General features: G+C 34.2%; 1 protein-coding gene across 6 annotated transcripts in view; it reads left to right on the forward strand.

Moving 5' to 3' along the window:
- The window catches only part of LOC113398275 (septin-7), a 477393-nt gene that overhangs the window by 20964 nt on the left and 438502 nt on the right, over window positions 1-17927 (forward strand). For 3 of the 6 annotated variants that reach the window (XM_026636932.2, XM_026636928.2, XM_026636931.2), the window contains exons 2-12: window positions 6380-6715; window positions 6794-6953; window positions 7206-7416; window positions 8197-8452; window positions 9133-9322; window positions 10211-10379; window positions 11471-11512; window positions 12484-12562; window positions 12742-12962; window positions 13883-13923; window positions 14792-16142. In XM_026636932.2, coding sequence (XP_026492717.1) covers window positions 6380-6715; window positions 6794-6953; window positions 7206-7416; window positions 8197-8452; window positions 9133-9322; window positions 10211-10379; window positions 11471-11512; window positions 12484-12562; window positions 12742-12962; window positions 13883-13923; window positions 14792-14832 — 1746 coding nt within the window. In that variant the 3' untranslated portion in view covers window positions 14833-16142. Of the gene's footprint in view, window positions 1-1695; window positions 1786-6379; window positions 6716-6793; window positions 6954-7205; window positions 7417-8196; window positions 8453-9132; window positions 9323-10210; window positions 10380-11470; window positions 11513-12483; window positions 12563-12741; window positions 12963-13882; window positions 13924-14791; window positions 16143-17927 lie in introns of those variants that run through there. The other 3 variants (XM_026636933.2, XR_010309221.1, XM_026636929.2) reach the window with 3 other exon arrangements.

Genomic DNA, 17927 nt, shown 5'->3' on the forward strand with positions numbered 1-17927 from the left:
CTAACACTCTTGACCAATCGTCATATGAGTTGATATATGATAAAAAAACCATTGTAAACCAACTGTACGTAGACCATGCGATTTGCTTATAGTCCTGCTATTATACACTACAAACGGTTCTTATCAAAAATCTAAAATTTATATCATTTCATTTAAAACACATGACTATTCCACTTAACTACCTTCTTACTTAATACTTATATCCACTTTAATTTCACTTCTGATAACCGCGCCGATTACTTCCGATTTACGCCGATATATAAATACGTGAAAGGAATGTCATAAATGATTTAAAATTTCGAACGATGACATGACAACGATGACGTCATTTCAATGTCGAAGTTGCTTTTTTAGATTTGCTCCTTTTATGATCGGAATAGTTACCAAGTAAATATACTTTTATACTTTTAACCGATCGCTATGACAATTGGTGGCATATGTATGCTGAGTTCAGTTCCGTCTTGAGCACGATAAACAGTGTTCTGTAACATTGCTTGAACCTACACCCAGAATAGCTTTTTTTAAGAGACCTGGCGCATCTCACCGACTGAGTGAGTGAGTTTCGCCTGGGTGAGTTAGCCAGTGTATAGGTAAAATGGACGTAGTATCCCATTCTTGGTGTCGCACTGACTGTGTTTCAAGTAATTTGTATTTTTGTAGTAACATTGACTATAGGTGCAGTTTTTAAATTAAATAAAGGTTTATGTATATTTTTTAGAGAGATGACTTTAATAAGTAATTGTTATGTAGTTAATGTTAGTATTGTTTGTGATACCTTATAAAAGTTTTTTTTTAATACAGCTTGTTATTTATTTGTTGATTATAAAACATAAACAATAATTTAATTTACATTCTTGTCTTTGTCTTGCCAGTTTATAATCAGAAAGTTAAAATGAACACCGAAGTATAGACAGTATTTAACAACAAAGCGGTTGTAGTAATTCAACATCGAAGCCGTGTCCCCTGCAATATTGTTAATTCTTGCGTGAAGCAAACTAATGTTGCGCGTCGTACACTTCCATGCTCCAACACATTTTGACACTAGCGATGTTCATCCTGCTGAATAGAAATGTATACTTTAACATACGATATATTTTTTAATTTTTTATTTGCACATATCATGCAAAGGTAGGCCTCGATAATGTCGAAAGGATTTCCTTCTAGTCAACTCTTAAGTTAGACTGAGAACAGGTATATAGTTTTGAATAAAACGAATAATCTAACTAACGGTAGCAACAATAAGCAAATACTCTTACAATAAACTTGAAAGTAAAATTTAATAAGAGTGAACTCAAACCAACCAAGAGGAGAAAAAAAGTAAATGGACTCAAAGATCTATATATTTATTTACTTTTTACATTTCTCAACTATTCAATATTGCAAATATTTTATATATAAAACCAGTCTAATTAATAGACTTGTATTACGCGTTTAAATGATATATAAAAATGATTAGTTAATGAGTTTTACTTTTATCGATTACGATTTTAACGTTTTAAATTTAGTAAACACAGTAATGATTTAATGAAGTCATATTGCGTTAATTATTAAGCATCATAAGTCAAGGTCAGTCTAACAATGAGTTTACCTAGTTTCCTCTATAGGGCCATATCAACCACATTAGTGATTTATTTTTCCTCAACGGTTGACGTTTGACAGAGTTAATATATAAACTTATATCGACATGACGATTTAATTGACCGAATCGAAATGTTTAAGAACATTAAACATTTGTTTCGTATCAAGGATAAAGAAGTTAAACGAAGTCGTTCTGATCGTAGCAATGTAAGTTTTTTTTTGCTAAATTAAAAATAACCTTTATTTGTTGTTACGTAGAGTTCGTTTCTTTGTTTTCACTTAAGCATCTGTTTTGAGTCATTGTAGTATAAGAAAGTAGGCTGTTTATACATGCATACCATGAAAACAAACAAATGCCTTTCCGATGTTGAATGCCATTGAATTTATTTACGTTTTGCAGTCCGATGTTCTTGCTCTGGTAAACACCGGATGACGTTGAGAGCGGCAATAACGATCATTCATCAAATAGACCTCGTCTTGTCGTTTTAGAGACAGAATATTAAAGCGAGATTGTAAGAATAGTGATATCAATGAATCATACGCAAATGTTTAAAAATAACAAAAATTTAAAATGTGTTATCTGTGTAATGAGGCGTGTATCCATATTGCATATGCTTCGAGATCATAATCGTAGGCTGAGCGATAGTTCCTTTGCCTGTTCTACTTGGTTCGCTCTCGAAAAAGAAATGGTAATCTTATAATATTATTTTAAATTTAAACATTTTAATCATTACATGTTTTTCGCTCCTTTTTGTCTTTTTTTTTTTAATAAATGTAATTGGTAATTGGATTGTTATGATTTACTGATGTATGGAGATTAATTATCATATAAATATAAAGTTAGGACTTATAATTTACATGGCAATAAATGTGTGTAATATTTAATTTTTATTCTATATAAATATTATCTATGGTATTCTATTTTATGTAAATACTACATTTTTTGGGATGTTTTTGTATTTCATTTTTTATTAACATTATTAGATTTTTTAATTTAAGTGATTTTTCAAGCATACCAGATGTCATACCAGTTTCAATTTAGTGATTTCAAAAGTAAAAAAAAAAAACAAGGAATTCTGTATTTAAGTGCGTTGGGGTAAGATCGTTCCGTTCGAATTTTTGACTGTTTCGAGCTCCGTTATGTTTACAAACCGTCAACTTTGTTTTATCATGATTTTTTTTTAATTTATTTTAAAAATCGAATTAGAAATTATCATAAAATGTTCATACAGAGATATCGAGTCGACTTGAAACAATGAAGACCTATCGTCTCATATATATATAATGAAATATATGTAAAATAAACAATGGAATTAAAACAATGATTGAATAATGCACATTGCGACCACGTTGGAGATATGACGAATATTTTTAGAATAATGATCAACCGACGCAAACAGTCGCTTCGCTTTTCGCAATTTCTGTGATGACTATTCAACAAGACTTGTTATATAAAATATATAAACTTAAATAATTTAATACGTAAGTACAGTCAGCTCTCTAAATAATATTTTGTTGAGCTTCTGAATTTAAATATATTATTAAAGATAAAAGTTAACGATCTTTACACATATGTAAACTATTACATATGTATATTATTATTAAGAAAATTCGTTTTTATTTTTTTGATAATTATTTTACTTACTTACTTTATACTTTTATTGTACACCATACAGTGAAAATAAATAAATACAACATAGATCCAACCTTAATAAAAGACGCGTACAATTTTGGCGACCTTATCGCTACATAGCGATCTCTTCCAGGCAACTAATGCTGTAGGTTAGGGTAAGTCATATGAATATGAGTTGGGTGGTGCTGTAATTATTAATAAAATAACGTTAATCTAATTAATATGGGATTTATTAATTAATTTCCACCAACCCGCATTGGAGCAGCGTGGTGGAATATGCTCCAAACCTTCTCCTCAAAGAAAGAGGAGGCCTTAGCCCAGCAGTGGGAAATTTACAGGCTGCTAATGTATATATGTAATTAATATGTACTGTACCGCATAATTCGGGTAACTTTTAGAAAATCTTAAAAAACCGATAAATATGTAAAGTCTTCACCCTGGGAATGAGATCTATTACGTCGAGTCGGATGTAATTATGGGGGCTAGGAGTGCCGCCTTATTGTCACGTGTTTGCGTAGATTACACTTGAGTTATTATCTCATGCGAAGTTGATTATTCTCTGTTAGGATTGGCTGACGCGGTCGTTATCTGTCAGGCAATCAATGCATATCTTTCTGAAAGTGAGAATCTTAACATTGGTTGAGAGCTTCGACTCAAACGTATACTTTAATTATTAATTTTAAAAAATATTTCGTAGTCAGACTCCAAGCCTTATATTCTACATATTATATATATTATCTTTTACATATAATAAAATTGGAGTATCTGTTTGTAATATTCAAATAGCTTTTTACTAAATGCATATGTAACGACTGTACCGATTTTGACGGAACTTTCACTGGCAGATAAATTATGTAATAAGGAGTAACTTAGGCTACAACAATACCTTTTTTGTTTAATTCGAACGCGCACGAAGTCGCGGGCTCATCTAGTATTATAAAAGGTTTGGAGAATTAAAGTAATGGTTTGGTTCAGTTTGGTATAACTGAGTCCTTTAATCCATAACTTTATATTACTAGTGAAATAGGGCAAGTGATTTGGACTGCCTACGCTATAAATAAACTTACTATTTGGCCCTTTTATAGGGAATATTGAGCAAAATACGACAAGCATCTTAAAAAAAATACTCATTTGAATTCGCTTTTACACATAATCCGGTGTTAGTCATGCTTCAACGCGCCGAATGATTTGGAAACGATACTATAATTTGTTCCCATAATATGAATAGCTAAAGATTCGGTTACTAACGTATCACGTTATACGCGTACATACATATATCCGCTAGTATTTATCGTAACTTCGAGTTCTATTCCAGAATTTAAAAAACAGTAAAACACGAAACATTACTGCACTTTACTGTAAAACTTTGGAAGACGGTTTTCTACTTATATTGTAAGCTACTTTTATTGTAAGCGTAGAAGTGTTATGTTTAGTGGTGTGGGCTAAGGAAATTGCTTTACTTGTAATATAATCGAAGAGCAGTTTACTATCGTACTATTTTTTGTTAACTCGTTAGTTGAGTTTATTTCATGGCATATTATATCCAATCACCATTTAATAGAACGAAAATATTTAACAGGAGCATTTGATAATTATCAATCCGTCTGTAACGCCTGTGCTAATACGACTTACTTCTGTATATTAAAAATACCGACACGTATATAATTATATGGATATGTGTTTATTCAATATGAAATTTATAATGGCGTCTTTTTTTAAACTCGTTTTTAAAAGATCGTGTTCGATCGTGATCGAAAGCACTTGCCCAAATTATAAACTGAAAATGTAACGGAAAGTTTGCAGAAAACGTGTTAAATGAATGTTATGCTAATAATTTTTATATACACCTATTGGTTGTAAAATAATTTTAAAATAGAATCTAGTTACGAAACAAGTTTCGATAAAAAAATGAATTGGTCATATCTTTTTACTAGTCTACTACCAAGTTAAAGTTCAAAACATCCAAATCTAAGCTGTTATTGAGTAATCGATACAAATACGTAACATATAAAACAATATATTTTAGCCAAACCCATAACCTACAGTTTTTGAAAGTCTAAAGAAAGTGGACGAGTTGCGCTTTTGATATAATTTAAAATGTTTTATTAATTGATTGTCATTCGAAAAGGAAAGTTTAAAGGAAAAATAAACTTGTCTTAATAATTTACTTAATTCGGTGCAAACGGTACCTTGCGGTGGTGCCGTCGATCGATCGCTGGCACTGGTGTGGTGCATCGAGGCATTTAAACACTGACCGTTCAAAACGCTCAACTGTGAATCACAGTACAGTTACGGGTATAGCCTTTGCTTTCGTCGTATCACGTGAATCATCGTTATACGTTATATTTATAATGTCTTGCGCAAAGACAAGATTTTTTTTTTTTTATTATGCATTCGTCATAGATTCAGATTTTAGACTGTATTTTTTTTTTAATTACATAAGTGATTCTTATCTTCTATCTCGTTTTACTAGTATTAACAGTGTTATATTATTATTTGTATATAAGTAGATATTTATACAAATTACTTCTAGTATACATATTTGTAAGTGTGTATCTAAAGACTGTTGTTTAAATATATATATAACTGTATAAGTTCGTTTTCAACATTAAATAGCTGTGATAATTGTAAGTAGGTATTGTTACATACTTGCCTTGGGTTCGGTGAGTCATCAGACGCCGGGCTCGGAGCCGGCTGTGTACTTAACAAAGCACATGTATAGGTCGGCTAGCGCCGCTATATAACTCCCTCGTATTTTTGCAATGAATACGCCTGTTTATAGACCGTTGTTTATAGACTAAAAATTATTTCGACATTTATACGTACGTAGAAATTGTTAGGGATTCTATATCATATTAGGAATATGTAATGGTACGTGTGTTTATTTGAATGTTTAATTCGACGTTATGTTAATATGAAAGTCACGCCATAAGTTTTATATTTGCTTAACCTTAAACATGTAATTATGTATATTTGTTTTGTACACGTATATTTCGTTTTAGGAATATCTAAATGTTTTTAAGGTTATTGTAAAGGAATTCGTTTAATATTATTACAATGTCAGACAGTTAATTATTAATATTATCTGGGCCGGATGATTTTATCAAATTATTTTTAACTGAGTATGAAATGTTTATTTAGTAGTTAATTAATCGTTTTTAATTACAGTTGCAGAGTAAGCGCGAGCTGTTCTTCAAATCGGATACTGTCAGCGGCGGCGGGGTGAGCGCCACGGGTCTGCCAAATGCTGCGCCACCCGTGCCGCCGATGGCTCCTTCGGCGCTCAAAGACGCTCTCGCTAAGCGCTCCGCCACACTCCCAGATCCGACAGAGAGTAGTCACCACGAGCCTAACGGCACCGCTGCAGTGAAGCTCAGCAACAGCGTATCTGTGGACGTAGGGAAGACATCGTCAATGCCTCCACAAATGCAAGCGCCCCCAGTACCTACAACTGCACCGCCACCCGTCAATGCTCCGCTCAGGAGTACAGAGAATATAATGAAGGTAACTTGAGGAGCTGCTGTGTAATTACAGCTTTTTAATGGTTCATTAATAATAAAAAATCTTGATAAATTGTTGCAGAAATCTGATCACCCACCAGTTGCACCAAAACCAGATCTACCTAAGATAGAGAAACCAAAAACCAAAGAATTAGATGGATACGTTGGCTTCGCGAATCTACCAAACCAAGTGTACAGGAAAGCGGTCAAGAAAGGCTTTGAATTCACGTTAATGGTTGTAGGTGAGGTATTGTTTTGTGCTCTATACATTTTCACGTTTTAAACCGCCGGTATCTGTTCGCGTAGCTCATGAATGATAATAATTGTCCCCGTGGAACAATGGCTTGCGACTTATTATTTTACCGCGAATTCTTAACGTAACATTTGTACATAATACGTTGCACATGAATTTTAATGTTAAAAATCGTCAATATATTTCTTGAAGCATAATGTATAATATGTTAAAATATCATGTCTTATATTTTCAATTTCAGGTGAGACGGGCTTGGGCAAATCGACGTTAATAAACTCCTTGTTCCTGACGGACGTGTACGATAAAGACAAGCATCCAGGACCATCGCTACGCGTTAAAAAGACGGTGGGCGTGGAAACGAGCGTGGTCATTCTAAAAGAGAATGGAGTCAATCTCACTCTCACGATTGTCGACACGCCGGGCTTCGGTGATGCAGTCGACAATAGTAATTGGTATGTCATTTATTTCATTTCATTTCATTTCATAGTGATACTTTTAAACTGACAACTGAAGCGTGTCTCATATTAAGTAAAATTGCTTTTGTGAACTTACTAACCAATTTAGGTATTAAGATTAATTAATTTATTTTTATTAACACTATATGGATCTATGTAAATTATGGTCTGAAATAAATGATTATTATTATATTATTAAATATTAGACACTAGAGGTCGCCCGCGGCTTTGCTCGCGTTTTGAGAGATAGTTGTCAGGCGTTAGGCATAAAAAAATTAGCCCGTGTTCTTCCTTGCAGTTCAAGCTCGCTTCATACGAACAGACAGACAGACAGATACTTTCGCATGTATATTATTAGTATAGATAAGAATTTATTTTAAAAATAATAATTGGGCATGTAATTTTTGTTTGTGATCCCAAAAATACGTTTATTATTAAAAAAAAACTAATTTATAATATAAAGTTCTACAATTCTAGTTTATTTCACTCCTATCAATGTTAAATTCAACATAGTAACCTCATTTTTTGTGGTTAATGATATAAAACCAGTTTGCTAGATAAATATCCCAATTTGTGGTCATAAGTACGAAACTAGGTTTAAGTTGCTGTTTTTTAAGCCATTACTTAAATTTATTTGACTTTTCATAATAATCTAGTGCTTTTGTGTTTTTTTGTTAAATATAAACTCTTTGCATTAATTATATCTATCGGTCAAGGTCATTTTTTATTTAACAACCATGTATTTCGTTTGAAACATTAATGATATTTTTTTTATAGCTGGCAACCGATAATCGATTTCGTTGAATCGAAATATGAAGAATTCCTGAACGCAGAGTCACGGGTGACTCGTAAAGCCGCTCCGCCTGATACGCGAGTCCATTGCTGCCTGTACTTCATAGCTCCAAGCGGGCATGGACTCAAACCGCTCGATGTAGAGTTCATGCAGCGACTCGGCGATAAAGTCAACATCATACCCGTTATCGCCAAGGCCGATACGATGACGCCCGAGGAATGCAAGGATTTCAAGGAACAAGTAATTAATGCTGTTTTTACTTTTAAATACTAATAAAAATACTGCTAATGGAAGCAACCTTCGGTTCGGTACCATCGACGTAGACCGAGAGATAGGTTGCAGAAAATTACAAGTCATTTGTTACGAGTATGGCGACGCTTGAGAGATCGAATTACGTAATTAATGAAACGAAAATAATGGTTATAACGTTGCTCACCGGGGCGTAATCGGAATTGTTCTAGTCGGATAAACTATGAGCTTTTCACGAAAATCATACACTAGCATCGTAAAGATTTTTTAGTTTATTTATTTAAATGCAAAAATGTTCTTAATCTACTGCCATTTGTTTATTTTGAACTATTTGGAATAACTTCGGATGGATATAAATTTTATTAATCAGTCGGCGGCGTTCAGTGCTCACTAAAACTGATCACTTTTAATTCTGCTATATGTTATATTATCCTATAGTTTCCTTTTATTTCTGGTACCGATCGCTGTGATTTAGACAAGAATGTAAAAAAATAAATCAGTAGGTCGATGGTACGTCGCTCGTAAAGAAATAGTAATCAATGATCGGATGACGGTAGGGACCGATCGGCTACGGTAGGGAGTTAAAATCTATGATGTATTAAAAAGATGCATAAATAGAAATAAAAAATGATTCAGCGAGCAGTCGTCAGTAAGGTCGGCGTGGGTTTCAGATCCTGAAGGAGATCGCGCAGCACAAGATCAAGATCTACGAGTTCCCCGAGGGCGCGGCCGACGAGGGCGACGCGGCGCCGCGCGCGCTGCGGGCGCGCGTGCCCTTCGCCGTCGTCGGCGCCAACGCCGTCATCGAGCTCGACGGGCGCCGCGTGCGCGGCCGCAAGTACCCCTGGGGCGTCGCCGAAGGTAACGCCCCAACGGCGGGCTCTATTTAATGTTACATGAGCTCTGGGTACATCGAGGAGATCGTGGTGATCGGGTCGATTGGTCATGCCGGTCGCGTTATGATCACCCGATCTGTCTTACTCATTTGTGTCTCGTACTCATTCATTAATAAATTTACATTTATTTACTGTTAAATGCCTTGCTGAATTATTTATGATAATACTTTTGTTATTAAAACGAAAGACGCAAGTGATTGCATCAATTTATATGCTAACTTATCTAACTATTCCGATATCACTATTATCAGATGTCGATTATCGCATCGATTAAAAAAAACATGTAATCGTATTTCCATGGAATATGTCTATGCTAAATAAAAAATAATTTTATAAATGAAGTCTTAAACATTACTCGTTACAAACATAACTCAGCTTTATTGTGATGAAACATCGCTCAACTCGATAGAATCCTCTTCACGGCGCTGTTTTTGTTTCGCTGTAAGCAAACGATCTTCAGTTAATATTTGAGCACTTTGAGAAACGCTTACCATGACTTCCAGCCGGCGCGCTGCTTGTAATTCAATACAATTTTGTGGATTTTATTTACCGTTTCTGGTGCGGTCACCTCGTTTGTTCTCTGCCACCTAATATTTTATTGTTGTAAATGAAGGTGTAGATTACTCTAGTGTAGAATCTTGTTCGGCTTTGATTTAAGTTCGGCTGGACTAAGTCCTATCAAATGTAAGTATTATGTCATAAACTAAGAGTAAGATTTCAATTATAGTCGTCTCTATTTATAAAGCAAGCTTTATGCTTATTTGTTGGAAAAAAATAGTCATCCTAAAATAAACAGGCATTTGTTATATTCAATGAAGCATAAAAAATAAACATACGATATATAAAATTCCAGTTGAAAATTTGGAGCACTGCGACTTCTTGGCGCTCCGCAACATGGTGATCAGAACGCATCTTCAGGACCTGAAGGACGTGACCAGCTCCGTGCACTACGAGAACTACCGCTGCCGCAAGCTGGCCGGCCTCTCGCACGACGGGAAACCGCACAGGATCAACTCCAACAAGTACGTCGCCTCCGTAATGCCTTCGCTAGAAACATCTCTTCCTTCTCTACGAGGGTACTTGACGGTATCGGTCAAATACGCGTAGTCTGTGACGTCATATATAATATGCCCTAACTGGTATATATACCTTAATTGGTGCCAGCAATACGTCAACTACCCTACGTCAAAGTATCGTACGATACATCTATCCTTTGATTGTTCGTGATGATTTTAAAATCACTTTATAATTTTAATGATTTCTGTTAGTTAATTAACAGAATAGATGATTGATTTTATCATTCGAAGGCATGGACTAACAACCTGAGTAGACAGGGTTGGTATGATTCAGTAATAACTTTGATGTATTTATAAGACTGACGTCGCCGTTCAAAGGTGACCAGACTTCTTATTTATATATTGAATATTTTATCTTTCTAATATTAACATTAACGAAATTATAAAATTTGAAATAAAATTAAACTGTTCACTTTCATTGCTGCATGTCTGGTCATCTTGAAGTCGGTGTATTTTTTTAATTTTAAATATTCGCAGTTCTAAGCTAACGATATTTAATTATTTTTTTCCACACTTTTAGCGCAATAGTTGCATACTACATTCTACATTTTTTGAATGTTTTGTGCTTGGGCATGCAGAAATGAAGTACTTTATCTCTTCAACATGGATTATTTTAAATATATGTTAATATATAAATCACATCGTTTACGTTATGCTTAATATATTGGCGTCGTCAATGAATTTTTAGAATATCCATGACTGAATATCATTTATCATAATAACTGTGCGATCCATGCGCTTCTTCAGTGGCATTAATAACAATTTATCGACCATCATTTACATTATGTGTTGCGAGGATGCCAATTCGTGTTTCACAATGCAGTGGTATTATCGTTCGGACGGACAATTGATACAAAGAGTTACACTCATATCCGTCTCGAGTCGGTCCGATTGCAAACTGAGCCGTATTCCGTGGCCACAAGGCCGACAGTCGCTCGCGCAGATGGCCATTAGCGCCAGTCCGTGTGCCCGTTGCTAATGCCACTGTAGCGCGCGTGAGCCGCGTGTACGTTAACGAGCGTTGTGTTGGTGTTCAGTTTCTGCCCGCAAGGACTGATGAACAGTTTCATGACCGTGTGGTAAGTTCGACCGCACACAGTCGCGTCGTTGTGTGTATCATTTCATTACGGCACGTGGGTTTTCATAACTGTTTCAACGTAGCACAATTATTTACGAATATTTTGTGATTGGGTTTTTGAATGAAACATATTCGATATTTTATGATTTTCCATTTTAGTATTATGTCGTAAAAAAATATAAATTTAAATTAGTTATAATAAATAATATAATGTTTAAAAATATATAAAAGTTGCAATGCATGTTTATGACGTCATAATGTTAGTATACTTATGACGCAGAGAACGTCAGTAAATTAATATTCAACGAGCTCATCACTTGTCAATTACGTACAAGCTAATTCTATATTTTAATTAACTATTAAAATAATACATTTCGTACTTAAAATAGTTTTAATATAGAACTCTGCATGATCTTTGACTTATGATAGTTTTATTTTCAAAAACCCAGTTGTTATTTTTTTAATACCTCTCGGTGTAGTGTAGCGAGTGATTGTGGTTCATCGAGGTGTATTTATTTGGCACTGCTTGAATGATTTCCTTGCTATATTGCTTCCACGACGTACTTGATGTTAGTTGATGTCGGTGTATATTTTACACATTTTATATACTCTATTTCCTATTTGTAATATAATTAAAAAAAAAAAACAAACAATTTTTCTATAATGCAACGCACAAGAAAACAGGAAATATTATTATGTAACTCGTTAATGTAATGATTAATTCCCTTATATTTTTTACTAAAGTGAATTTATTTTAAAAGTAAATTAATGCTAATTTTGTAAAATATTGATTTCGTTTTTGTCTATCGATTGCATGTTTCGTTATTTTAATTTCAAATTAATTGAATAAAATAAAAATTGCAGTTTTAATGTTGTTCGTTATTGTAAAGAATATATTTGATACGTAAATAGCACCTATAGTATGTGATTAAACAGACATATATGTTGATTAAATATTGAAATTGTTCCCAGGAATCCATTGGCTCAGATGGAAGAAGAGAAGAGAGAACATGATCTTAAAATGAAGAAGATGGAAAGCGACATGGAACAGGTCACTACATATTACATTTATGTATTTCATTCTACTCGTTGCGCGTCGGCCGAACCTCAGAACTGATTTTTATCAGTCCGTCGGGCCCATTGATGCGGATATATACTGTTTTGCATTGTCTTTCTAGAAAAAAAATATAACATTTTAAAAATGCATCACCCGTCCTGCATCGCCGCCAGGTGTTCGAGCTGAAGGTGCGCGAGAAGCGCGCCAAGCTGAAGGAGTCGGAGACGGAGCTGGCGCGGCGGCACGAGGCCACGCGGCGCGCGCTGGAGGCGCAGGCGCGCGAGCTGGACGAGCGCCAGCGCGCGCTGCTGGCCGAGCAGGCCGCCTGGGAGCGCGACACCGGCCTCTCGCTCGACGACCTGCGCCGCCGCTCGCTCGAGGCCAACAGCAAGGAGTCAGTCCGACCGTGTTGCTTTCCTTTGCGTTACGTTCCTCCGCGAGATGTTAGCTCGGGATGATGGGAAATATGTAGCCCCCTCGATCGCCCAGTGTGATTACAGACCTGACTGGCGAATACCGATCGTTATAAATTAATTGCAACTAGTAGTAGTTGCTATAAAATTAAGTATTTGCAATATAATTTAAGGAGTAGTTGAATAATAAATAATAGTTAATTTTCTTTTAAAATTACAAATTAAACATCTGGGATAAATATTAGATAGGTATTTTTATATAAAACCCTGACATCTATGCACCGATGTCGATCGGTTTTCTGTTAACAAGCCAAAGAGACGACCCAGTATCTATCTCTTTCGTATAATAATATGTCCTTGGATGTAATGACTGAAAATGTAACATGTTGAGTATAACCATACATCAGACTGTTCATATATCCGACTCCCAGCGATTTGATCCAGCTATGTATATATGAATGTACTTTGTAATAAATATCAACGACCCCTGGCATCGTCAACGCGCCTACAACCTTTATAAATAACATATAAAACATACATAATCAGCCTGTAAATTTCCCACTGCTGGGCTAAGGCCTCCTCTCCCGTTTGAGGAGAAGGTATGGAGCATATTCCACCACGCTGCTCCAATGCGGGTTGGTGGAATACACATGTGGCAGAATTTCGTTGAAATTAGACACATGCAGGTTTCCTCACGATGTTTTCCTTCACCGCCGAGCACGAGATGAATTATAAACACAAATTAAGCACATGAAAATTCAGTGGTGCCTGCCTGGGTTTGAACCCGAAATCATCGGTTAAGATGCACGCGTTCTAACCACTGGGAAACACAGTTTCGACAAAAATGATATTATAAATGAATTGAAATTATTTTATCTAAATAAATACCCTTTGTTTCCAGGACGGTCGACGGCAAGGATAAAAAGGATAAGAAAAAGAAAGGTTTGTTTTAAACTCGCGTTTATTCGCGTCGGCTTCGCACCCACCGTAAATGTTGCGTGACTAACATCGAGTTCGACCGTGTTACCTACAGTACATGCTTCTCTCAGCGAACATTCGAGAGAGTTCTCCGACTAACTATTAGCCATCACTGTTATCATTCCATTGTCTCAAACTGTACAGTGTGACGACTGAAGCGGAGCATGTATAATGCTTCCACATTAAAATGGCTATAGCAATATTTGGTTAATATTTCTGTATATCGTACGGATTTTAATGAAATTATATTTATACTTTCAAGGTATTTACTCTACATATCGTAATGTTTTGAAGAAACGTACATTGTAAACATTCCGATGGACAATGGCCATACGGTTGAGATTTCACGAGATTTTATGTTAAATTAATTTTGTTTAAATTAGTGCCATTCCTGTATGATTATTAATTACGTCTGTCTCTCTCGTAACCTTCTAATTGTTATCTTTTTAATCTTCGAATCATATTAACATGGGCTTTGGTTTGTGTAATTGTTGTAAATTTTGGAATTGCTATTTTACAAAACATAATTATCGATTTTTGGTGTAAATAAATCAATGTAAAACTCAAATAGGATATAATAATGTATATTTATTATATTCTATTTGTGACGATTACCATTCGGTTCGATAGTATTAAAACTGCTTCAAGCTATCTATTCGTATGTCGGATAAATTTGCTAATAATTAAAATTTTGCACACTTCAATCCATCATTCCTGTAATTTTCTTAAAATAATAATATCGAACAATTATTTATTCATGCAATAAATATATGATTTTGTTTAATTTATTAAGCGTTTAAACCATGTGGTGAATGTTTGTTGTAAATTTCAGATTGGTCATTTAAGAATGTCACATCGGGAATGTATACGTAAAGTAAGAAGATCTAACTATTTATTAACATGTTAAACTATTTACTATAGACCTGTGGTTTGTAAACTCTGAAACAACGATACTAAAAGACTAATATAATATTATATCAAACATTCGGTACCAACTTATACATTACGTTATTTTATCTGTATTTACTATTTACATGAGAATATTTCCATGACAAAGCATTTATTTTTATAAGTGGGGCCTAATTTTTGTACGTTTTTTTTTTTTATTTCGAAATTTTTGACATATTTTGATTGACTTCGAAATTTGTGAAGTTTGACGTAAACAGCACAATCGATTCGGCTAGTGACGTGTCATATTCGTCCACGAAGTTGCCAAAGTAGCTTGTAATAACAATCTGCTTTAAACGTAAATCTCTTTAACGTTTCGTCTTTATAATCGCTAATTCTGACATCTCTGTCGTCGTACGTTTGTGACGAACGACGAACGACGAATAACGCTCAAAAACTGTGTGAATTAAGTATAGGCACTATTCTCATTATCGATAACCGTAGCATACTTTACTAATGCTAGCGAACAATATTCCGTTTAAATTTTTAATGATAGATGTTACGCATTGTAGTTTTACGAGATATTAGAAACACCACTACATTTAAACGACGATTAGATATTTTTTACTTCTTTATAACGTTATGGTGTTCGAGTTGGGCTTGCTCGCGTGGCCGCCCGAGCGCTTAGTGATATCCGTATGCTCATAGCGAGTGTGAGTTAGCTAGGCGTTAGCTAGGCGTTAGCTAGGCGTTAGCTAGGCGTTAGTCTTCTGATATCTAAGGGAGTGACGGTTGGACATCGCTGGCAGGGACGCTGCCTTTTCTACTCATTGATTATACGTAGTTTGTATGTAAATTAATTTAATCTGACTCCTATCCTGTTATGACTCGATTACGTTACTGAATATTAATCACTTGAAATATATATCCAGCACATATGTATGACCTGTAAATAATTTCGTTTTAGTCATTATCCTATATAAATATATTTGATGAAGTCACTGTACTAATCGATAGTTCGTTATACACGTTAAATGCATAATCTTATTTTTAATCAAGATGCCATGGTTAAATTTGTATTATTTCCTTACACCGCAGTATTGACTTTCGAGTTGAAATTAGGTATTTAGTGTTAAGTGTATGCTTAATTTTGTATTTTCTGTCGAACTGCGAGTCGCGACCGACATTACCGAGCGATCACCTGTCCCGCGAAGGATGGTGTCGGAGGGCAAGGTTGAAACGATGTAATATATTGTACCTTTGAATAAATATAAATAAATACGTAATATATAGGATATATTGTTTTTTTTTTTAATTTGAATTCCCTTTCAATGCTAATGTGTCGTCTCAGATATCAAATTGTTACAATGATTAACATTGACGAGCTTTTCTGCAATAAACTTGAAACTATCTAGGACTCGACGGTGGATTGTAAGTGATATGCGATAATTGCAACAATTATTATATAAGAATTAACAAAAGAAAACACAGCAATATACAGTATAACCGTAAGATGGTTTTCGAATTTTTTAGGTCTTGTCATCGAGCCAATATTGTTACTACAGAAAAGGGTGCTTGGGTATTAAAGCCACTGCAACAAAAAAAAAAAGAAATGTTCTTTAGATTAGGTTTTATTTTATTTATTTTAATTTTTTGATATATAATAAATAAAATCTAATCTAACTTGTATCGGCGCATTTGCAGTTTTTTTTTTAATTTTTAATATTCGATTTGGCAGTCTTAAAGTCATTAATATTTTAAGTTACTAGTTTATTTATTTATTTATTTAAATACTTTATTGACCACCACAAAGTAAATGGGACAAAAGGCGGACCTAATGACTGAAGGCATTCTCTGCCAGTCAACCTTAAGGTCAAACAGAAAACCACGAAGGCGGTAATAAAAATGAATTAACAATATATAACAATATATGCACATACTATTAGATTATATTATTATACACCCTGTCCCACGCCCAGTCTTGAACACAATAAGCGCCCGGGTGCAAGTAGAGTTCTGGCGTCTTCCTCTCCACCCAAAAATTTAAGAGAATTCTCGGTTTTTTCCACTCTCTGCACCCTGGACTAAGACGGGTCTGCATGAACTCTGATTAACAACTTGATGGATTAAGCTGCAAACCTGCATAAGATAATAGAAGGCCTCCAGTGCATATAACAATTTGTAGACAATAATATTATTAAAATGAATATATTGTGATATATTAATTTTAATCTTGCAGCAGATATGATTTTGATCATATTGTTTAAGAGGGAGATATGCTTTGAAATGAAACCAATGAAATCGTTTCATACAATATTTTTATTTGGTATTCGACCATGACCACGCCACATACTACAACATCATCTGTGTACAATCACTATAACTTTAATTTCTTTCATTGCATTTTAGAGGTACTTCCACAAATAGATTCGACAATCGCATAAAATTAATTTACATTCCATTCATTTTTTTATTCTAGACACGCTATCACAATTGTAAAACAATTGATACGTTTTGTATAGCTTATTTTTAAATAATTAAAAAATACTTTTAATTTATTTATCTGTTCCAAACAAAATAGTTTAAATATAAATATTGTGATAAATGATTGTGATTTAAGGTTCATTCAGTGATACCATGTCTAAAAATAAAATATAATTTCTACATTCACGTGACACATCGATATATTCCACAAATCCATTTACAACCTCAAAATATTTTTTTACGTAAACAACATGACTACATCTATTTATAAATCTTTGGCAGCTCTATGGAAAATATACCTCTAATTTACTTTAATGAAAATGCAACGTTGAATATATTTATTATAACAATCACAACAGTTTTTTGACGGTACTATCTTATATATTCGCCCTTATCATAGTAACATTAGGTTGATTCGATTTTATTATTACGTACGCGTAAATTAAGATCACTTATTTGATTTCATTAAAAATATGAATATTTACAACATTACTCTTCGGGGGTTTACTCCTTCATGCTTATAATAATTATACGTAGAAAGAGAAGAATAAAAATTTATTTTACATAACTAATATTTTCTTTAAGATTAAGCAATT

This window comes from Vanessa tameamea, chromosome 2, assembly GCF_037043105.1.
Source record: "Vanessa tameamea isolate UH-Manoa-2023 chromosome 2, ilVanTame1 primary haplotype, whole genome shotgun sequence".
Classification (NCBI taxonomy): Eukaryota; Metazoa; Arthropoda; class Insecta; order Lepidoptera; family Nymphalidae; genus Vanessa; species Vanessa tameamea.